Raw genomic sequence first — 22995 nt, 5'->3', positions numbered from 1 at the left:
ATATTTGGTACGTCTGAGAGCCCTGGTGCTCTGGGGAGGCCAATTGGCCCCCAGGATGAGAATCAACAACTCATGCAGGACTTAATTAATTTACACAAAAGAGTAGTAAAAGTATGGTGGAACATCAGAACCCTGGAAGAATATAAAAAACTTAAAATTACACCTAGAGGTCTGAGGGTACAAATATTCCCAGCCTGGGAGACGGACTCCCAATTTAGAATCACTTGGGAGCAGGGTTTGCAGACATGTTCATTTATTATTCTGGACATGCTAATTGATCATGACCGTTTATTACTCATACAATTGAAGGAGGAAATTAGTAACAAAGAGCATATTTTACGTCAGCAAGACCTACAAACAGTTGTAACCCCTTTTCAAAACAAACTAAAAGGCATCCTTGACAATTTTGAAAAGGATGTTATTAAAGGGAAGAAAAATAAGTTCCAGAGAGACAAAAATGACTATGCCGAGAATAGAGCGTATAAGTGGTCTCATAAAGGCAACAAGCGTAGACCAGTTGGCAGGGAAATAGATGTCATCCCTGCAGCCTCCGAGCCCTCCTCGAGTGATTTTTTGTCCACCGATACCAGCGACCAGGAAAACGGACCAGGAGGGGTCGCCGGAAAAACAAATGCCAAAAGGAGAAACAGGAGAAACCATCCCTGGCAATCGCCCCCGCAGAGGGAAACAAGGAGCCGGAGACGGAACTGGTAGAAGGTAATGAAAGTGACTTACAAATAGTGAACTTGTCTCAGTATCATTTGTCCGATGTGGAAAGTAAGTTACTGGCTAAGGGGCTCTCGTTTGCACCCATGAACAAAATGGACAAGTTCACTATAATTAAAGATATATATCTCTTTTGCAGACAGCTCACTTTCAAGTACCTTTACAGCCGCCCTGACCTGATGGATTCACTCCCACCGGAAGATCGCCAGGTGTTCAGCGACCTCTTAGATCTACTGGAAGAAGGGGAGAGGGATTCAGGTCAAAAAATACCATTCACACGGCGCCTCCTGTCACAGGCTACACCCTCTCTTGGTCTCTGTCCTGCTGTAGAGATTTTCTTCAACAAGATTTGTAAAGACATCGGGAGGCTCAAACCCGATAACAACAAAGGTAATAATCTCACAGCAGATGAGAGACGTATTCTGTCTAAATTAAGTAACAACCAGGAATTTATCATCAAGGAGGCAGACAAAGGGGGAAATGTAGTTCTGTGGCCAATAGAGATGTACCTAAGAGAGGCTAAGAGACAACTCTCCAACATTGAGTGTTATATGGTACTACCCTCTGATCCCACCTGTGCCTTCAAAAAGAAGCTAGATGGATTGCTCTCTATGGCTCATGAACATGAAATAATCTCCCTGAAGGAAAGGAACTTTCTAACAACTAAGTTCCCAGTTATACCCACCTTCTACATGTTACCAAAAATTCATAAGGGTCGCCCAGAACCTCCGGGCAGACCAATAGTATCAGGGATTGGTGGTTTGTTTGAGAGGCCCTGCATATATTTGGATTTTTATCTCCAACCTTTGGCGCAATCTTCACCATCTTATGTAAGGGACTCTACCCACCTAATTGAACAGCTGACGAAACTTCAAGTCCCTACTAGCGCTCTGTTGGTAACACTTGATGTGGAAGCTTTGTATACCTCCATTGACCATGAGGCAGGATCACGAGCAGTGTCATATTATTTGGACCGTAGAACCACCGGCAATAGAAGACATGATTCTTTTATCCTAGACCTTCTTCACCTGGTACTGGATAAGAATTATTTCGTCTTCGATAGGAAGTATTACCGGCAGACATCTGGGACCGCTATGGGGGCGTGCTGTGCGCCACCCTATGCTAATATCTTTTTAGGGTGGTGGGAGGAGACACAGGTGTACACCTTGGAGCACTATAAAGCCCATGTGATACAGTGGTTCAGATATATAGACGACATCCTGTTCTTCTGGTCCGGATCTTTGAGGGACTGTGAGAATTTTATTGCCATCTTGAACGACAATACCCTCAATATTAGGTTAACTTCCAGTATAGCCATGGAGACAGTTGAGTTCTTGGACCTACGAGTCTCCAAGGGGGTGGGGGGGAATATCATCACTACGCTGTATCGGAAACCAACGGCCACTAGCAGCCTTCTACACTATGACAGCTTTCACCCCACTCATGTCAAGAACGGGATACCTAAGGGTCAATTCATGAGGATAAAAAGAAACTGTAGTGACGAGTCTGATTTTGAAACACATGCTTTTGATCTGACCAACAGATTCCGCAAAAGAGGCTATCCAAAACAAGTGGTCTCCGGGGCTCTACAGGCTTGCAGAACAATGACAAGACATACTTTGCTACAACCAAAACCACGAAGTAAGCGAACTACAGTGAGTATTATTACCCCTTTCCATAATCAATAGCAAGATCTATATGGACTCTTACAAGACAATTGGGACATACTACTGAGTGACAAAAAATTAACACCTTTCATTGGAGACAAGCCTAATTTGGTAGCAAGACGAGCCCAAAATCTGAGGGGCATCCTTTCAAAGAGCCATTTTTTAAGACCAACTCAGAGTTTGGGAACGGGTATAAGACTTAAGGGTACATTCCCTTGTGGGTCATGTACAGTTTGTCCATACATGTTGGGTAGTGACTCCATCTCCTTATCGATCTTTCCTAGACGAATCACTTGTGGATCGTATTACAACTGTCGCACGAAAAATGCCATCTACATCCTGGTCTGTGATTGCCCAAAAATTTATGTCGGTGAAACTACACAGGAGGTGAGGAGAAGGATACAACAACATTTTTCTAATATCAATACAGCAGAAACTGATCGGAAAAAGGGTAAGCTGCTTACTTCAGTGGCCTCTCACTTTCTTACGCACCATAAAGGGCGTTATACCACAGTTAAAGTACTCATTGTGGACTCAATTAAGCAGAACATTAGAGGTGGGAATGCCACTAGAGAGCTATTGAAAAAAGAATCAAGGTGGATTTATACACTCAATAGTCTAGCTCCACATGGCCTCAATGAGGAGTTACTCTATACGGGCTTTTATAATGTTATTTGATGAATCCCATCACTCTCTTCTAAAGCCGACTTGTCTTTCCTCCATCTAGAAGATCATGAATGGGGAAGGTGAGAAGAGGACAAGAAGAGAACACGGAACAGTGAATCGCAAAGAAGTTTGGAGGACCCCTTCTCTACCTGATAAGAGATGTCGTTGCTGAAAATCGGAGATCCCATCTTGAATAAATATACCAAGGACTGATGGGCATGTGGAGGAATGGATGTTGTACCATGAGGACATTTGGGACATGAATATGCTATCTTGGCTGTGGGGAGCATCCTAGTTTTGGTTCTTGGCTATTTACAATGCCAGCGTGGGCTTTCTCTTGCCCCACATGTATGGGGCAAGGAGCAGGCTCCCCACTATATCTGCTCTGGCTGCATCTTATTCCACCTGTTTATATTGTTAGTATATGCCAATGCATAATAACCATAATATAATCTAGTTTATGGCAATTCGATCTGCTGGTATTACTTAGGTTAACTATATGAGACTTTACCAACTTTCCCTGTGTCTCAGGGTGATATCATATATCCGCGTAACTCCTGTGCCGTCTTAATCCAGATGTCGCTTTAAACCTTTGACTTGTGTATTTTAGCACATATATCTTATGGTATCCTTGGAGATGCCATTATGGGTTGGAATGCGATTTACCACCAATGGGTATCCATGAGTCCTTATGTGCATAATTGGTATAGTAATAATTCGACCGTACACCAAGTAATATAAATATATGCTCTGGCAACATACCATAGTTTATGAGTATCCATGTGGATTCACGTCATACCGTGGTTGGTACGTGTGTATCTGGGCTTAGAATTGTGGCATATTGCTATTTACTATCTGGGGGTGCCTATGTAAGAAACTTTTTCTCGGTCCCCCCCTGATGGTGAGTGATATATATGCCACCGTTCGATATATAATGACTTTCCCTACGCTGGATCTTTTAGATCCGTCTGATATTGGACGATCTGTTTCCTGTAAGAACTATATAACTTTTTCTGCTGGCACTATTTGGTTTCACTCTATGTGATTCTCCTAACTCCCTTTGGGCCCCTGGACGATATTGTTTATCACCCAGTGATCTACTCCTTGTAAGCACTATATAACCCTGTCTGCTGACACTACCCAGCCCCATGGTTAATGGCGTATTGTATTGTCTAGGGGAGGATACACCATTGCTTATGGACGTGCCTCCTCCTTCCATGTGTATTTTTTGATATAATATATGATGAATTCTTCAAATGGATGTGTCTTCATGTCATTATAGTGTGCGCTCTTTGAATATTCTTCTTTCTAAATACCAATATAAATCTGTAGGTATTTTTAATATCGCTCTGTCTGCAAAAGGGTTAAACACTCCTCCTTTCATTACCCCTGTGTCTAAATGGCGCATGCGCATAACATAGATGTAGTATTAGCATATTGTGATGCGTTCGCAATTATAACAATAACTCTTAATCTATGAATTTCGCCGCTATACAGCAAGGAGAAGCGCCGCTCCTTGATATATTATGTGTGTATCTGAGCGGTTTTTTTACTCGCGCATGCGCACTAGAGGATAGGGGAGGACGCTCTCCATATCACGTGACCAGGCAAGATGGCGGCCGCCATCGGAATTTTACCTCCAGCATGAAAATCATGCAGCTGCGGGTAAGCACTAATTATACCTCTTTAAATAGGACACACTTGGCCATATCATATTGCCGTCTTTTCCCCTGAGGAAGCCACGAGATACGTGGCGATACGCGTGGGGTGTCCAGGCAAGGAACCCCTTTTTTGGTCACTCCTCTCATCCATCCCACTAGCTTGGTTGCTATTCATTCATTTTTGGGATAATGGATGTGGGTCCGTTTTCATACTGCTTGTAACCTGGTTGCTGCAATTATTTACCCTATACATCCTTTTGGTGGCTTGTAGCATCTGAGATTCTGGCTACCTGTGGTGGTATAATATGGGTATACTGACTAAACAGAATTATTGATCTGATGCCATTTTGCACTATATGGGCGTTCTCTTTAGGATACATCTTCTGTAAAGGTATTGTGGCTATGGAGTTACTGTGTGTTGATAGGGACGTAGTTTATTGCTAGACTCATCCATTTGGATCTACACTATTTCACGTACTTAGTGGATATTCTTTACAGACCTGCAACTCAAGCGTCTCTGTCTCATAACTTGTCATATAGTATTATTTAAACAGTATTGTGTTTACTGTACCTTTATAGACTGTAATAAGAACCCATATTGTTTAATATATGACTGGAGATCTCCATATCTGCGCAAAGTGCTTCTTTTGACAACCTACTACATGTTGTCTAACCATACATTATTTAGCACATGTGTATAATCTCTGGTGTTCTGTATAACAACGTATCATCTGTCAACATATATACCTAACAGTGTATTCTGTTGTGTCTACCCTCTTATGCCGGATACGGGCCCTGTGCAATAGTGATTGGAGTGTCCTTGTTATAATTATATCCATACATCATCATTTAATTGGTTCCTGGCGGACATGTTTGTTATGCCTATGGCTTTTTAAATGTTTTTATTCTGTGTCATTGTGTGTCTTCTAGCATTTTCAGTGTGGAGACCTTCTGTCTCGTGTTTTGGTTTTCTAAAATTGTAATAAAATTCAATATTGATTGTTTAATACTGTGGTGATCCCGCGTTTGGTATACCCTTTTCTTTCTTGTTCAGACTATAGTATATAGATAACATAGGAGACATCGAGACTGCATAGGGGCTGGTGTAAACGCACCACACAGAAGACGCAGACTGCTATACGCTTTATATAAATCCCATAGGAGACACGCATTGCTGTATAAAATCACACAGGAAACACAGAGGCTGGTGTATACACATATCACCGTATTTTTCGGACCCCAAGACGCACTTTTTTCCCCCCAAATGTTGGGGGAAAGTAGGGGGTGCGTCTTATGGTCTGAATATAGGGCTGCGGCCGGGAATGAGGGTGCTGTGGTGGAGCAGGTCATCGGCGGCACGAGCAGGCTGTGGCAGCGCCTGCCGTCATCACGTGGGCCCGCTCATTACATATGCACGCCCATCATCCCGCCCATCATCTCTCAGCGCTGAAGCCAGCGCTGACAGGTGGGTGGAATGATAGGCGGGGGGGTGCGAGCATATTAAACAGCCGGCTGGGATCACCCCTGGCAACTACAGCCTGATCATGTCCTCCTTGGTCGTGTCTCATGAAGTCCACTTTGGCTCAAACGATGGATGGTGCGATCTGACACTGATGTTCCTTCAGCATGAAGTTCACCTTTAATCTCTTTAGAAGATTTTCTGGGCTCTTTTGTTACCATTCGTATTATCAATCTCTTTGAATTATCATCAATTTATCGCCTGCGGCCACGGACAGGGAAGCTGGCTACAGTTCCAAGGATCTTACATTTCTGAATAATATGTACAACTGTAGTCACAGGAACATCAAGCTCCTTAGAGAAATTCTTATAACCTTTAACATTCATGACTATAATTTTCTTTCTAATCTCCTGAGACAACTCTTTCCTTCGCTTCCTCTGATCCATGTTGAGTGTGGTACACACCATGTCACCAAACAGCACAGTGAGTATCTGTAGCTATATATACAGGCCCACTGACTGATTACAAGATTGTAGACACCTGTGATGCTAATTAGTGGATACACCTTGTTTTATCATGTCCCTTTTGTCACATTTTCAGGTGTACCATCATTTCTGTCCAGGCCTGTTTAATGAGTTTTATTTGTTTTTTGTTTTTTTTTTTAATTCTATGGAAGCATGGCTAGAAAGCAATGTCTGACTTTCATTTGTTCATTTTCATAGATTATTTTTTTTTATTTATTATTACTTTTATCAGATTCAAGTTATTACTCTGGCCATTGTGGGTTTTTCTTTCATTAAACAAGGGGTACTAACAATTTTGACCACGTGTGTATACATCATATAGGAGATACTGACCAGTATCAAGACATAATCCTTCCATGTATGGATAGGTTCACATTTCCGTTAAAATGTATCAGTCACAATCCGCGGCTCTGGTAAACAACAGCATTTGTTTAGCGGATTTCGTTGTGTCCCATAGACTTGTATTAGTGGCGGATTGCGACTGATGGCCTTGTGTTGCATCCGCTGCGTTGCGGTCAGTCGTTTTTTGACTGAACGTCGGGCGGGAGCTACGCAGAATGTGTCAAAATTAACGCACCGCGCAGGAATCCGTCAAGCTTGTAATGGATGTCTATGGTGCTGGATTCCGTCGTAATCCGTCTTACAACGGAATCCAGCGCTGGATTCCATCATGCTCTACTGAGCATGCCCAGCATGTCTGGCACTCCCACTGGGCTATCCCAAACACAAACGGATCATGACTGATCCGTCAAAAAACGGACGCATGGCGGATGTAACTGACGCGACGGATCCGTTTTTTCACAGGATTCCTGTGAAAGGAATCCTGTGAAAAACACATCCGTTCCGTCAGTTGACATCTAAAGTTCCTGACGGATTTAAAACAACGGAAATGTGAACCTAGTCTATGAGGCACAGAATTCAATAGTGAACATGGAGTGCGCATACTTGCAGTGTGAAAAGCAATAAAAGGGCCTTCTGGGGGGGTGGGTGTGGGGTGTGTGGAAAGATTGAAAAGATCATTGTTTATTGTCCGCAGGTTGGAAGTTGCTCTCCTCAACCAGGCCATATAGTATGCAACTATCAAAGTAAATAGCCCAAACCTGCTAAAATATTCCCTTTAGTTCTACAGCCCTGCAACCTTGTACAATACAAATATAAGGTGTATGAAGTATTATGGAACTGCATTGGGAGAAATGAGAATAATCAAGAGGAAAACAACCCATGTCTGGTGTCTCCAGTGCCCTCGGCAGAATGCAGGCATTGTTTATTGAGCTTGTATATACTACTACACATGGGGAGAGCAGAAGGGCTGCTGCGTTATCCAACCCCACACTATGCCAGTCGCTTTCTACGATGACAGACCACCGAAGCTGTAGAAATAACAGGAAAGCAACAGCAGATGATTAGATTTTCTGGCAATTGCTCTCTATTACCAGAATCATCCCAGAAACAGAGACCTTATAGTAATGCAATTCCCTAATGTACAACAATAAGGTTCACAATTCAAGGCTAAATTTTGTGGACTTGCGACTTCCTTTGCCTTGGGATTTTGTACCAATATAATCATACAGGTAGGTGGCACTGTTGCTTTAAATCATTCTCCCCGACATAATTTCCTTTTGGATTTAACCAAATGTGACAAAGCACGATTACAGATACAGTATCTCTGGATTAAAACAGGAATAAAATATGAGTCGGGGTAACAATAGAAGATTTCACACTTCTATTTCCCAGAACCCGTGTGCAGCCGCATTCACTGGGAACCTGCCAATCATTCCAGCAGGAGATGTCTCGGGAGCAGAGCATGGAAAGCAGGTTCTTCATTTCACAGTAAACAAATAAAAAGTGTCACTGTTAATCAGGGCTGACTTTTGGAAAACTTTAGTTTTGTCGTCGTTCTGTTGTGATGAACGTTGTAATCCTTCATCCACATCCGCAGCCGTCCACGCGGTCAGCATTGTCAGGAAAAATGAAAGGAACGATTGAGCCTCTGATTACTGCACTCCAACTGCGAATACTCAGATTACTCCCCCGGACGGGCACCACAGTGATGACAAATACAATTCTACAACTATAGGATCAGTAACATTAATGTTTGGGCCTGCCTTATCCCCTTCATCTCCCTTGCACTTTAGATCATTACTACCATGAAACAAGGGGGTTTCAAAGCAGGAACTGATCATTTTTCTACTAAAGAGTTAAAAAAATTATAAAACGGAAACAAGGAAATCAGATGCCAACAATGTTATTAAAGGGAATCTGTCACCAGGTTATTGCCACCTAATCTGAGAGCAGCATAATGAAGGAAAAGAGACCCTGATTCCAGCGATGTGTCACTTACTGGGCTGCTTAGTGTAGTTTTGATAAAATCACTGGTTATTCAGCAGTAGGTCATCATTACAGGACAACTTGCGTGCTGCCAGGTAGTCCAGCATATTCGTGAGCTCTGTATAACTGCTGGATCTGCAGCAGAGAAAACACTGATTTTATCAAAATGACAGCAAACAGCTCAGTAAGTGACACTTCGCTGGAATCAGGGTCTCTGTCTCTACATTATGCCGATCTCAGATGAGAGAGCAAAAACCTGATGACAGATTCCCTTTAAGTCGCTGTCAATCATGACATCAGCATTTTAAGAGATTGGATATGGAGAGGACTGGAGATGTAGCAAAGACCTGGTAACAGAGTCTCTTTAACTGCTTTGTGACCATATAATGTAAATTTAAACCATACCTGTACAGGGGATGTATGGAGTGGGATCAGGAACGCACCGTACCTCATTAGATTCCAGCGGTGTTATACAGCTGGCATCTGCCTGTAACAGCAGAGATTGTAGCTAGCTCGCTCTAATAGCTGCTGTTTAGCCATTTATGTGCTTGTGTTATTCACTAAAAGTGTCACTTAAATTGCAGAGTCGCCGATACATGCACTGGTGTCCATTAACCCCCAGGGGAGCATATGGGTCATAATGGCAGTCATTAGCCTGCTGAAGGCTCCATGGCTGCCATATTGGTCCTTCTCCAGCCTATGACTGGGCTTCTTAGGAGAACTTCAATTTACCTACATACTCCAATAGTAGTACTAAACTATATAGTATACGCTATCAAATTATCACAAATTCAGGTCCCCTAAGGGGATAAAATGAGAAGAAATGTGTAGTAAAAATATAAAGTTCACCCACCTTTTCAAATTTAAAAAAATAAAAAGTACAGAGGCTGGATATACAAAAGGCGCAAACCATGGGTCTTAAAGGACCGGATAAGTAGAAAAGCAGGGAATTGCTCAGCTGAGGTAGTTGTAAAAAGCCACAACTACTATAGAAGACTTGCAATGTCAATAGAGACTGCTGCTGTCCCCGTTGGTGATGAGATGGTAAGTGAAGAAAGGGGTGAACACCGCTCTGCCGAATTGAATGAAGCTGGAGGTTGATGAAGAAATTACAGTGATTTTATTTTTCTACGCGTTTTGGAGCCACAGCTCCTTCTTCAGGAAAAATCAGTGTTCAGTGATAACTCCTGAAGAAGGAGCTGTGACTCCGAAACGCGTAGAAAAATAAAATCACTGTAATTTAGTAATCAATCTCCAGCTTCATTCAATTTGGCAGAGCGGTGTTAACTCCTTTCTTCCTTCACTTACCATCTCAAAGTTAAAAAAAAAAATAAACACATTCGATATCTTTATGTCCATAAAAGTCTAATCTATCAAGATGTAAAATTATTTAAACAGTACATTACACATCCAAAGGCTAAAGGGGTTTTCCTATGAACAAAGTTAATTTTAAAATTAATTTGAATCAATCTTGGAATAATAAAAGTTTCTACAATTGTATATGATTAAAAAATAAAAAAAAAATGTCCCTGTGCTGAGATAATCTTATATATGTAAACACTCTTTGCCCAAAGGGCAACAAGAGGTACCCTAACTAAAGACCTAATCAAATCAACTTTATTAAATTATATAATTGGACAAACATTAAAAATGTCAGGTGGGAGGCCAATTCCGTATTAGATGAGTGAGGCCGCGGACTGATACTGCTCTGGATAATTCCTAACGTAGTATGGCTGGCTATCACCTACACTGCCTGTTAAAAACTACCTAATAGCTAATAGCCTCGCCGACATGTTTCACCATGACTGGCTTCATCAGGGGGCTGAGGCTATAGGAGATAATCTGATATATGTGTCCTGGCTATGTACTGTGTTATGGCCGTGTCTGATCGTACAGGGACATGGTCTGATAATACCACATCTCCTGAGCAGGGAAGAAAGCAAAAGCGTATACAGACTGAACAGCATGGGATCACAGCTGATTCTTTTTGTGAGGTAAAACATTTCTCTGCCTGTTAAAAAAAAATGTTTTACCTCAAGGAAAGAATAATTTGTGATCCTGTGCTGTAATGTTTGATTACTTTTTATTTCTTCCTCAGCCCAGGAGATGTGATATGATTAGACCATTTACAGTCAGGTATCATGTCCCTGTACGGTCAGACACAGCCATTACACAGTACAGAGCAGGGACATACAGTGGTACCTCGCCTAACGAGTAACCCACATAACGAGAATTTCGCTATACAAGCAAAGCTTTCTGTAAATTTGTAACCCACTTTACGAGAAAGCTTTGCTGTACGAGCGAAATTCTCACCGCACACAGTTCCGGTTTCGTCCATCCACCACGCTCTGACCCGCACGTGCAGTCCACACAAGCACACACATGTACGCACTGTGAGACTGTGACCGGGGTTATCTATGACGGCCGGTATGTCTCGCCCCGGTTGTGCTCACTCCATGATAGAAAGTAAATCCACTCTAGGGTTAATGCTGTTTCCCTACAGGCTGAAGGAAGGGTTAAATAGAATCAGGAACAAGGGCAGGTGTGCCGGGTGTGGGGGAGTGAACAGAACTCCCTGAGTTTTCTGCTGGAGAGGCACATGTATTGTGTTATGGACTTTTGTTTGGACATTAAAACCGTGTGCTGTGAACCTTAATGCCTGGATCCCGTGTCTTCTGCTGCGCAGCCGACCGTGCTACCTCACAGCACAAACACACACAAACACACACGCATGCACGCACATATAGTATAATGCTCACCTTACATTCCGTTCCACCGGCGGTCTCATGGATCTTGTAGTTCCCGGGTACATCGCGACGTCCTCGCGGCGAACTACAAGACCCAGGAGGCCGGCGATGGAACGGAAGGTAAGGTGAGCATACAACATAGTGTACCTTACGTTTCATCGCCGGCCTCCTGGGTGCTGTAGTTCGCCGCTCCGCGCTGTGATTCTGCCTCCATAGCGACGAGGGAGGAACTTCCTGTCACCGCTGCTGAATGGCAGAGCGCTGGCCAATCAGAGGCAAGCAGCTCTGCCTTGACGTCAGCGCTCTAGCAGGGAAGTTCCTGCCTCGTCGTTATGGAAACGCGATACACGGCCCGGCCCCGTACTGGTGAACAGCAAGTCCCAGGAGACCGGCGGTGGGCGGAAGGTAAGGTGAGCATAATATGTGTGTGTGTTTGTGTGAGTTTGTGTGTGTTTGTGCATGTGTGGAATGACAGAATAGGGGACCAGGATGGGACATTTAACTCGTTGTGGAACGAATCGTCAGCATTGCAGTGATTTCCTATGGGAAATCTTGCTTTGCTGAACTAGTACCTTGTTTAACAAGCACACTCCCAGAACGGATTGTTCTCGTTAAGTAAGGTACCACTGTATTTATAAGATTATATAAAATGTTCCTGCTGAGATAAACACATTCAATTGTGGCACTTATTATTATTCCAGGATCTATTGACAAACATGAACTATGTTTGTGGGAAAACTCCTTTAGGCCCTGTGCGCACTAGGCGTTTTTACCCGCAGTTTTGCTGTGGAAATTTCTTGAGAAATGCTTGTGATCTTTCTGCAGACATTTCCCACCAAACCTATGGGAAAAAAAATAGCTGTGCGCACAGTGTGTTTTTTTCTCAAGAAAATTCTTTCTGAAGATTTTCTTGAGAAAATTTCTTGAGAAAATGTGCATGTCACTTCTTTTCCGCAGGCACCTGCGGTATTTCACTCCACTGTAATGTAATCGCGAAATACCGGGGGTATACTGCAGGTAGCAAATGATGTGCGGTATACCCTCGGTATAGCCGCGATTTACCTGCAGTAATGCTCATCACTGCCTGCGATTTTGCAGGAAGTGATGTCATTATGACAGAAGAGGAAGCGGAGCAGAGTAAACACAGACGTCACACTCCCTGGACCCCGCACAGAAGCACTTCCGTGTGACCTCCAGGTGCCCGTGCAGTCTGTGTCCCGCTCCAGCCCCGCGGCTGCCTGCACAGCAGTGTGTCAGTGTCTGCCCGCAGTGTCAGCAGCTTGTCACCCTGCAGTGCATGCAGCCACCTGCGGTGACAATCTCCTGCCTCCTGACGTCACCGCTGTCACTGCCGTCTATGCCAGTGGCCCGAGACTGTCACTAGCAGTGACGTCACAGGCTCTCGCGATACTGCTGAGAACGTGCCAGGCATAGAAGGCAGTGACAGCGCTGATGGCAGGACTGCAGGAGATCATCACAGCAGGTAATGATCTCATCTAACCTCCTGATGGCAGCGCTCGGCATCCCCTGCAGTGACCTGGACTGACCTATTGATGTGAGCTCAAGTTACTGCATTGCTCTCCCAGCCAATGGGGAACATTCTGTTCTTCATTGACTGGGACATTGACTATGGTATGGATCGCCATGGGACCCCCTTATTGGATTACGCCGGACCCGGATTTGATTGTTCTTGTCAATAAATTGGTGAAAGAGGGAATGTGGGGAGTGTTTTTTCAAATAAAACTTTTTTGTTGTCTATTTTTTATTTCTTACTGACTGGGTTGGTGAGGTCGGGTATCTGATAGATGCGTGACATCACTAACCCCAGGGCCTGATGCCAGGTGACATTACACATCTGGCATCAACCCCATATATTACCCCGTTTGCCACCGCACCAGGGCAATGGGAGGAGTTGGGGCGAAGCGCCAGGATTGGCACATCTAATGGATGCGCCACTTCTGGGGCGGCTGCAGCCTGCTGTTTTTAGGCTGGGGAGTGTCCAATAACAGTGGACCTCCCTAGTCTGAGAATATCAGACCCCAGCTGTCCGCTTTACCTTGGCTGGTGATCCAATTTGGGGGGACCCCACGGTTTTTGTTTTAAATTATTTATTTAATGTAAAATAACAGCGTGGGGTGCCCTCTGTTTTGGATTACCAGCCAACGTGAAGCTGCCAGCTGTGGTCTGCAGGCTGCAGCCGTCTGCTTTAACCTAGCTGGCTACAAAAGATGGGGGGACCTCACGTCATTTTTTTTTAATTATTTATTTTTTGGCTAAATACAAGGCTAAGCACCCTTTAGTGCCACATGAAAGTCACTAAAGGGTGCCAGCTAAGAATATGCATGGGGGTGGGACATTACATAGGTCTTTCTCATCTATATATCTTTCTATTCATCTATCCATCTTTCCCTCTATCCATTTTCTGTCTATCGATTATCTATCTATTATCTATATTATTTATTGCAGTTCAGCATAAAAAACCCGCAGGGACCAACCTGCAGAAAAACCGCGGCAAAAACGCGGCAAAACCGCATGCGTTTTTCCCTCGGTTTTGATGCGGTTTCTTACCGCAGGTGCGGTAATCTTCAACTCCCAGAAGTTTCTCAAGAAATTTTCTTGAGAAAAATCACTTTTCTAGCGCACACATAGCCTTAAGTGGAAATGCTGAATTGCTGTTTTTGCAGTAGCTGAACTATCCCATAAAACTGCAATAGAAAGTGATGAAAATGTTGTATGCAGCAGAAAATTGCACCAATAAAGATTACAGCTTGACGTGCAAAATATATATTTTTTTGGGTTACAAAATTCTGAAATCTTCTATTAAAATGAATAAAATAAAAAAAAAACAATAAACAAAAAACTTAAGTTTGGAATTCCGACAAACATACTGATCTAGAAAATCATGTTGCCAGGATATTTTTACTGCATAATAAAAGTCATAAAAGTAAAACAAAAAACAACCAATACTGGAGTTGCATTTCTTTTTTCATCACTTTTCAGTGGATTATACGGTAAAATGAATAGGGTCATTCAAAAGTACAACTCATCACACAATAAACAGGACCTCCCACGGTATGCCATACACATAGCAACACTCTTAGGCCCCCTTCACACGTCAGTGAAAAACACTGACGTTCTTCACTGACGAGTAAAACACGCACATGTCCCTCCATGTTCCATGATTCATGGCACACGTGGGTTGTCCATGTGCAATCCGTGATTGCAAATGAACATTACTCACCTGCCTTCGCTCCTGCTGTCCATGGTGCTGAACTCCTCGGCTCTGCAGCACCCGCCCACCGCTCTCTGCAGCTACTTCCGGGTCGGCTGTTCCTGCTTTCATGAATATTCATAAGCCGGGCAGGAGCTGCCGAGAGCGGAGGCTGCAGAGCGAATCGCAGGAAAGGGGAGTTGAAAATGTTTATTATTTTATATGTCAGTGTCTTTCTGGTACGTGTTTCACGGATCACACCATAGTGTGGTCCGCGGGTCATCAGTGATGCCAGAAAAAAAACTGACTTGTCTCTGTGCAGAATCACGGACACGTGTGTACGATGCACGGAGACACGTTCAGTGAAAAATCACTGATGTGTGAGCAGACCCATTAATTATAATGTGTCTGCGTAGGTCAGTGATTCTGGTACGTATAAAAAAAAGCACATGTGTACCAGAATCACTGACGTGTGAAGGGGCCTAAGGCTGTGTGCCCACGTTCAGTGCTTGCAGCGTTTTGGATGCAGCATGCTTCAGCTGTGCCCAAAACGCTGCAATGTACAGTACAAGCACAGTGGATGGGATTTCTACAAATCCTGTGCCCACTATGCTTGTTTTTTCCACAGTAAACACTGACCTGTGGTGCGTCTTTCCAGACTGCAGCATGTCAATTGTTTGCTGTGGATTCACATGCGTCCTCCGTAGGGAGAGCACAAGCGAGACCTCAGCGAACTGAACCCTGATCATGGGCACAAGCAGCTGCGTTCTCCTGTGGAGGTGACATGCGGCTCACCCGGTCAGGACCTGCCGTGTCCAAGACGCAGTGAGTCCTGAACATGGGCACATACCCTAACATGTTTAATTTTGGGAGCTAAATAGCAAAAGGACACAACACTTCTGGCTTCTAGGTGCCAAGCAGGATCCTGTCCCAATATATAGTGAATATAGGAGATGACTGCATTCCAAAGACTCTAGATGTTGTGTTCTGAACATTGCCCCCTCCTCAGTAACCTGTCCAGCAAATATGGTTGAAATTTAATGTCAGGAGCCATCAGCGACAATGCACGAGGTGAGTATTATAACACACTGACACTAGATTACACAGGTTTGGGAAATAAAAGATAAAAAAAAAAAAACTAGAATGCTTAAAGGGTTATTCCCATCTCCAAGATCCTATCCCAATATATAGTAGTTGTAGTAATAATAATATTAGCAAGTACCTCCAATTAGAAATGTAGTATAGTTCTCCTGATACAGCCATGTCTCTTACATCATGTGCAGGGCATTGCAGCTTAGGTATCTATGCTGTTATTCACTCATATAGTGAAAGCTAGTTAGTTAGGTATCCAAAGTTACGGCTACACATATAGGGACAGTTAGTTGGTAGTGGTCGCAACCATGGATCCCTAAGCTACTGCAATGCCCTGCACATGAGGTAAGAGACATGGCTATACCAGAAGAACTATACTACATTTCTAATTGGAGGGATTTGTTAATATTATTATTATTACTACACCAACTACATATTAGGATACGGTCTTGGAGATGGGAATACCCTTTTAAGTGTCATTGTCCTTAAATTGTGTGTGGTGTTTCATTTCAGCCTCATTCAGTTCAATGGGGCTAAGCAGCAAGACATGTGGTGCAGTTTCTGGAAGAAAGCAGCCGTGCTTTACTATCCGTGTAAAACGTAGTTAAAGGGAACTAGCCAATAGAATCAACCCTCCTAAGCCGTCTACATGGACATGGAGGTCAGAGGAAACAGAATAAAATGGTACCTTGATATTTGAAATCTGATGTCTTAATTCAGAGATATCCAGGGCTGTGAAGTCGGATTCGGTATAAAATGCACCGACTCCGAACATATATAATAAATTGGGGACAGTAGTGCAATGCAGAATGTGCTGAATATTTTTTCATAGGAATTTGGGAAAGTTATGAAATGTCTTATAAACGGCTGTTCTATTCCGGATCTAAGGCTGCATTCACACACAGCATTTTTGCTGTGTTTTTTGAGGATACGTTTTTTAGCTGCAAAAGCAGATCAGCCTTTTAGAAAACCGCATCACCTGAAAGGTTTCTGAGCTCATAATGTTTTCAAATTTATGGCGAACCCTCAGGTAACCCTAAATGAAGGTGAATGGACACAGGTGGCTGAATTGAAGGAATTGCTTATTCACCCATTTACCATGACTAAAAAATTACAAGCTGAGGACTTAACTCCTGGCATGTTCATAAGGGAGTGGAAGAACTTGCTATTTTGCCTGTCCCAAAAAGGAGCTTAAGGCTATGTGCCCACGTGGCGTATTTTCATGCAGTCACGCTGCGTTCTGCACCGCAGCGTAACTGCATGTGTCCTGCGTCCCCAGCACAATTTATGAAGACTGTGCCTAATCCATGCCCACGTGGCGTATTAGAACGCAGCGTTTCGGCTGCTGCCGAAGTGCTGCGTTCTAAGAAGTGACATGTCACTTCTTTTGTGCGCTTTGGATGCATTCCCCGCTCTGTCTATGGGAGGGGCTGCATCCAGAGCACATGAAATCAGCTTTTCAGTACGCAGTGTTTCCGCAGCGATTTGAAGCGGACCTGTGCTGTTCAAATCGCTGCAGAAATTTCTGCAGGGACAGAACGCTACGTGCACACATAGCCTTAATCGCAGATGGCATTTCTGCTTCAATGAAATGGAGAGAGACACAGCTATTGGAAAATAAAATTCTTCTGGCAGCTGTTTATGTGGACCCAAGTCATCGTATACTGCTTGATGATCAACAGCTTACTAAAGGAAAAGAAGCTCTGACTGAGGTAGCAGTTAGGATGAGTGGCTACAGGACTGCCAGGCGCAAGAGGACTTGGGGCCTGACAGTGCTACTGCTGCCATATCTTCATCCTCATCAGATGAGGAGTTTAACTTTGATAAGTATTTGGATAACATGGAGCAGGCAAAGCGTTGCCGCAAGGAAAAAGATTTCACTCCGTCTCCTATAGCAGCAGATTGACCAGATTTCAGCAAAATGTTTCACTTGCTGTCAAAGAAATAGAAAAATTCAACCGTTCATCAAAACTGACTGTGCATGAGGCAATTCCTTTATACCCGGAAATTGTTAGAGATGTTGCCCGTGTGGTTACGGCTTTGCCTCCAACCCAAGTTACTGTAGAGAGGTTGTTCTCTAGCCTTAAAATTATCAGGTCAGATTTGAGGTCATCTGCGAAGGAGGATCTGATGAAGGCAATTCTATTTCTTACAACAAATTCACACACTGCACAAAATGTTATTTACTATGTTTTTTGCCACTTACATACTGTATTACATAGTGTTATATACCGTATTTTTCGGACCATAAGACGCACTTTTTTTCCCCCAAATGTTGGGGGAAAGTTGGGGGTGCGTCTTATGGTCTGACTGTGGCTGCGGGGAATGAGGTGCTGCGGTGGAGCGGGTCATCAGGGGCACGAGCAGGCTGTAGCAGCCTGCTGTGACCACGTGGACTTGCTCATTACATATGCACGCCCATCCTCCCGCCCATCTCTCAGCGCAGAAGCCGGCGCTGACAGGTGGGCGGGAGGACGAGCGGGGACGCGCATAGTAAAGAGCCGGTCCACATGATCACCCCTGGCAATTACAGCCTGGAGTGATCATGTGCGGCTGTATTCACTGCCCCCCGCGCGTCATCATCAGCGCGGGGTGCAGTGAATCAGTGCACTCACCCGTCCCCGTGTGTGGAGCTGTTCCCCTGCAGCACGCGATGTCTTCCTGTCTGTTCCGGTCAGCTGATCGGCACAGACAGGAAGACATCGCGTGCTGCAGGGGAACAGCTCCACACACACAGGTCAGTGGTGCAGAGAGGAAGATGATCGGTGCTGCAGGGAGTGAGGAAAAGGTAAGTATGTATAAACGTTTGTTTGTTTTTTTTTCTCTGTGCTATAGGATACAGGCCATATACCAGGATGGTATATGAGCACGATGGGGGCATATAGCAGGATGGGAGTATATGAGCAGGATGGATGGGGGGTATATGAACAGGATGGGGGGTATATGAACAGGATGGTGAGGTATATGAACAGGATGGTGAGGTATATGAACAGGATGGTGAGGTATATGAACAGGATGGGGAGGTATATGAACAGGATGGGGAGGTATATGAACAGGATGGGGAGGTATATGAACAGGATGGGGAGGTATATGAACAGGATGGGGAGGTATATGAACAGGATGGGGAGGTATATGAACAGGATGGGGAGGTATATGAACAGGATGGGGAGGTATATGAACAGGATGGGAGTATATGAGCAGGATGGATGGGGGGTATATGAACAGGATGGGAGTATATGAGCAGGATGGATGGGGTGTATACTAACAGGATGGGGGTATATGAACAGGATGGGAGTATATGAGCAGGATAGATGGGGGGGTATATGAACAGGATGGGAGTATATGAACAGGATGGGGGTATATGAGCAGGATGGATGGAGGGTATATGAGCAGGATGGATGGAGGGTATATCAATAGGATGGGAGTATATGAGCAGGATAGATGGTGGGTATATGAACAGGATGGGAGTATATGAACAGGATGGGGGTATATGAGCAGGATGGATGGAGGGTATATCAATAGGATGGGGGTATATGAGCAGGATGGGGATATATGAGCAGGATCATATACAAGGCAGGAGGATCATTACCAGGATGGGGTACCTTAGTAGAGAATTTGGGGACATTACCCCCCATAACAGTGTCAGCAGCAGATCCTCGCCCCATAACAGTGTGTCATGACCACATTTTTTTGCTTAAAGTTTTATTTTCCTATTTTCCTCCTCTAAAACCAGGGTGCGTCTTATAGTCCGAAAAATACGGTATACGCAATCCTCCCCAGAGCGACGTCACCACTCTGCAGACTCTTGGTTTTTACAATGTAAGCCTATCAGAACAAGGCTCCATAGGGGTTACATTGTAGAAGAAACTTCCTGTTCATGGATGAGCAAGTTGGATAGTCTGAAAAGCGGTGACTTTACTCAAAAGAGGACTAAAGGGGTGCTGGATACTGAAGAAGACAGCGATCGGTGAGTATATTAACACAATCACAGCACACTACATACAAAAATTCACAGGTTTATGGAAAAAAAAAAAAAAAAGTTAAATAGGAGGGCTACCTTCACGAGACTTTTGGCTAGCAAAACAAAGATAAAAAAAGAAAATTACACTAAAAGAAAACAGCAAATGAACAAAGAAAATGTCTCTTACTTGTAACATGGTGACGGCATGCTTTTCCCCAGATTTGGTCCATATTGGCATCATTCCTAGCTTAACTGCTATTATACCAACCCTGTTGGAGCCTGTAATACAAGTGGTGTTATATTAGGACGTGCGAATCACAAATCACACAATAGGCTCAGAGAGGTGAGATAAAAACTGATTGACACAGTGTCAGACATAATGCAGGGCCTGGGGATGAGTACCAAGACAGAAGTGAAGACGGTCCTGTACTGCCCCTAACACCTTGGCTTTCACAAGATCATAAAAAAACAAACATGGTCAGTAAATTTAAGCCATGAAGGAATTGCTATGTCATGTTGATTGCAAGAATAGTCCTTGGTGGCCGTATATTACACGTTTCTTAAAGAGGACCTTCCAACAGTTTGAGCATGTTAAACTGGCTGTATCATGGATTAGATGCTGCAGAGCTGAGGAAAAATTAGATTTTTTAATTTCTCATCTCTGTTGCGGTAAATTGTGTTATGTATCATTACAAACACTTGCAGATTTCATCTCACAGTGCTGTCAGCTCTTACCTCCCTCCACACTGACTGCTGTGAGAGGAGATCTGCAAGTGTTTGTAATGATACGCAATTCCGCTGTATCTCTACAGAGCAGCTGCATAATCAGTGATTCTGCTCAATATTAATATATTATTTTATAATAATTGTATCACTGAGTAGAGCAGAATTAAGCATACTGACGTCCCCTATATAGTATTAGCCTTCACATAGACTCCTTATATACAGCATGAGTCCACACACCCCCTATATACAGTATGAGCCCCCACAGACTCCCCTATTTATAGTATGAGCACTCACATAGCCGTCTATTTAAAAGATGAGAACTCCCATAGTCCTCTACCCCAAAAAAATGGGGGCGGGGGGCGAGATAAGCTCACCATATGCAGTAATTCCAGGAAGAGGAAAGGTCTGGATGGTACTCTGATGGAAGGAAATTTGGAATAAAAAAAGGTGGATGTATCTGGCAGCAAAAAATCATCCAAGTTAAGATCATCAAAAACGTATTTCCAAACAATTACAAACATAGAAGACTCCATGGAATAAGTCCTGTGGTCATTACGCGTTTCAAACCAAAGAGGTCCTTAATCATTACAAGTTATTTTTATTGCTACAGTTTCTATTTAATGTTCAGCATATGGGGGGGATAATACTTTATGAATTTGGACAGTTATATATAAAATAATAAATGTGGACTTTTTATATAGTTTTCAGATCTTTTACTACTGTTTTGGGAAAAGGGAGATGATTTGAAATTGTATATTTATTTATATTTTTTCTTTCCATTTAATTATTTTTTAAAAGTTTTCAGTAATTCTTCTAGAGGGAGGTGAATCTGTTTGATCATTTGTACAATATATTGTTAAACTGTACATTTCAATCTTTCTGCATCCAAAGAGATGGGCCTAAATTTGTGGAGCCATCCCCAGGAGGTCAGGGGTATGTGGTGACCAACTCCATCTGTGTCCTCAGGACTCACAGCAGAATATAATGGTGGAGCAGAGCTGTCAGATGCTTACTCCACTTTTCAGTCTGGGACCTGCAAGGAGCGTCAAGTCACGTAACTGGCAACAGACACAAGTTCAGCAGAGAAGGATGCGGGCAAATGTGATGCTGTAATGAAGGAGGGTGGGACACTGTGGGCAACATACTATGTGTGGGGGAGAGGGGACAGCGCAACATACCGCGTGGCGGAGGAACGACGCGTGGCGGAGGAACGACGCGTGGCGGAGGAACGACGCAGAGCAACATACCGCGTGGCGGAGGAACGACGCAGAGCAACATACCACGTGGCGGGGACGACGCAGAGCAACATACCATGTGGGAGGGGGACAAAGAGAGCAACATATTGTGTGGCATTATAAGGGATCATTAAACTGTGTGCGGGGAAGCTTCAGGTGGCATCATACTCTGTGGGGGCACGCTACTGTGAAAGGCACTATGTGTGGGGCTACTGGGAGAATCATACTGTGTGGGAGAAGTGAGGGAAGACACAGAGCAACACATTGTGTGGAGGGGACGGGGACAATGAGAGCAACATACTGTGTGGCATTGTGAGGAGCATTAAACTGTGTGCGGGGAAACTTTGGAATGTATTATACTCTGTGGGGGCACCATACTGTGTTGCGCTGAATGTACTGTGGGGGCATCATACTGTGTTGCGCTGAATGTACTGTGGGGGCATCATACTGAGTGTTGAGAGTTGCAAGCATAAAATAAAGAGAATATATAACATTGTCACTTTGAGTACCACGGCATGTGCTCCTGTTTCTTATTGTTTAAGGTTGGGTGGTATGTGCAATACTGTAGTATTACAAACCATTGTAAAAGCCTTTATGTTCATAAGAATACAAACAGGTAGATAAGGGAGTGCTTCAGGCTGCCATGAAAAACATCAACAGTTATGGGAAAGGGGAGTTCACTTAAGAGAAGTCCTCTCCATATCCAATCTCTTAAAATGCCCATGTCATGATTGACAGCAACTTAAAAGGACTCTGTTTTCATGTTTTTGCTATCTCATGTGAGAGCAGCATAATGTGGAGACAGAGACCCTGATTCCAGTGATGTGTCACTTACTGAGCTGTTTGCTGTCATTTTGATAAATCAATGTTTTCTCTGCTGCAGATCTAGCAGTTATACAGAACTCATGAATATGTTGGACTACCTGGCAGCCCACCAAGTAGTCCTGTAATGATAATCTACTGCTGATTAAACAGCGATTTTCTCAAAACTA

At 43.7% G+C, this 22995-nt stretch overlaps 1 protein-coding gene across 1 annotated transcript in view; it reads right to left on the bottom strand.

Moving 5' to 3' along the window:
- Window positions 1-22995, bottom strand: part of MRPL3 (mitochondrial ribosomal protein L3) — a 157097-nt gene that overhangs the window by 121834 nt on the left and 12268 nt on the right. The window contains exon 3 of the mRNA XM_075316633.1: window positions 20230-20321. Coding sequence (XP_075172748.1) covers window positions 20230-20321 — 92 coding nt within the window. The remainder of the gene's footprint in view (window positions 1-20229; window positions 20322-22995) is intronic.

This window comes from Anomaloglossus baeobatrachus, chromosome 6 (assembly GCF_048569485.1).
Source record: "Anomaloglossus baeobatrachus isolate aAnoBae1 chromosome 6, aAnoBae1.hap1, whole genome shotgun sequence".
In the NCBI taxonomy this organism is placed as follows: domain Eukaryota; kingdom Metazoa; phylum Chordata; class Amphibia; order Anura; family Aromobatidae; genus Anomaloglossus; species Anomaloglossus baeobatrachus.
This window is presented reverse-complemented; position numbering and strand designations above follow the sequence as displayed.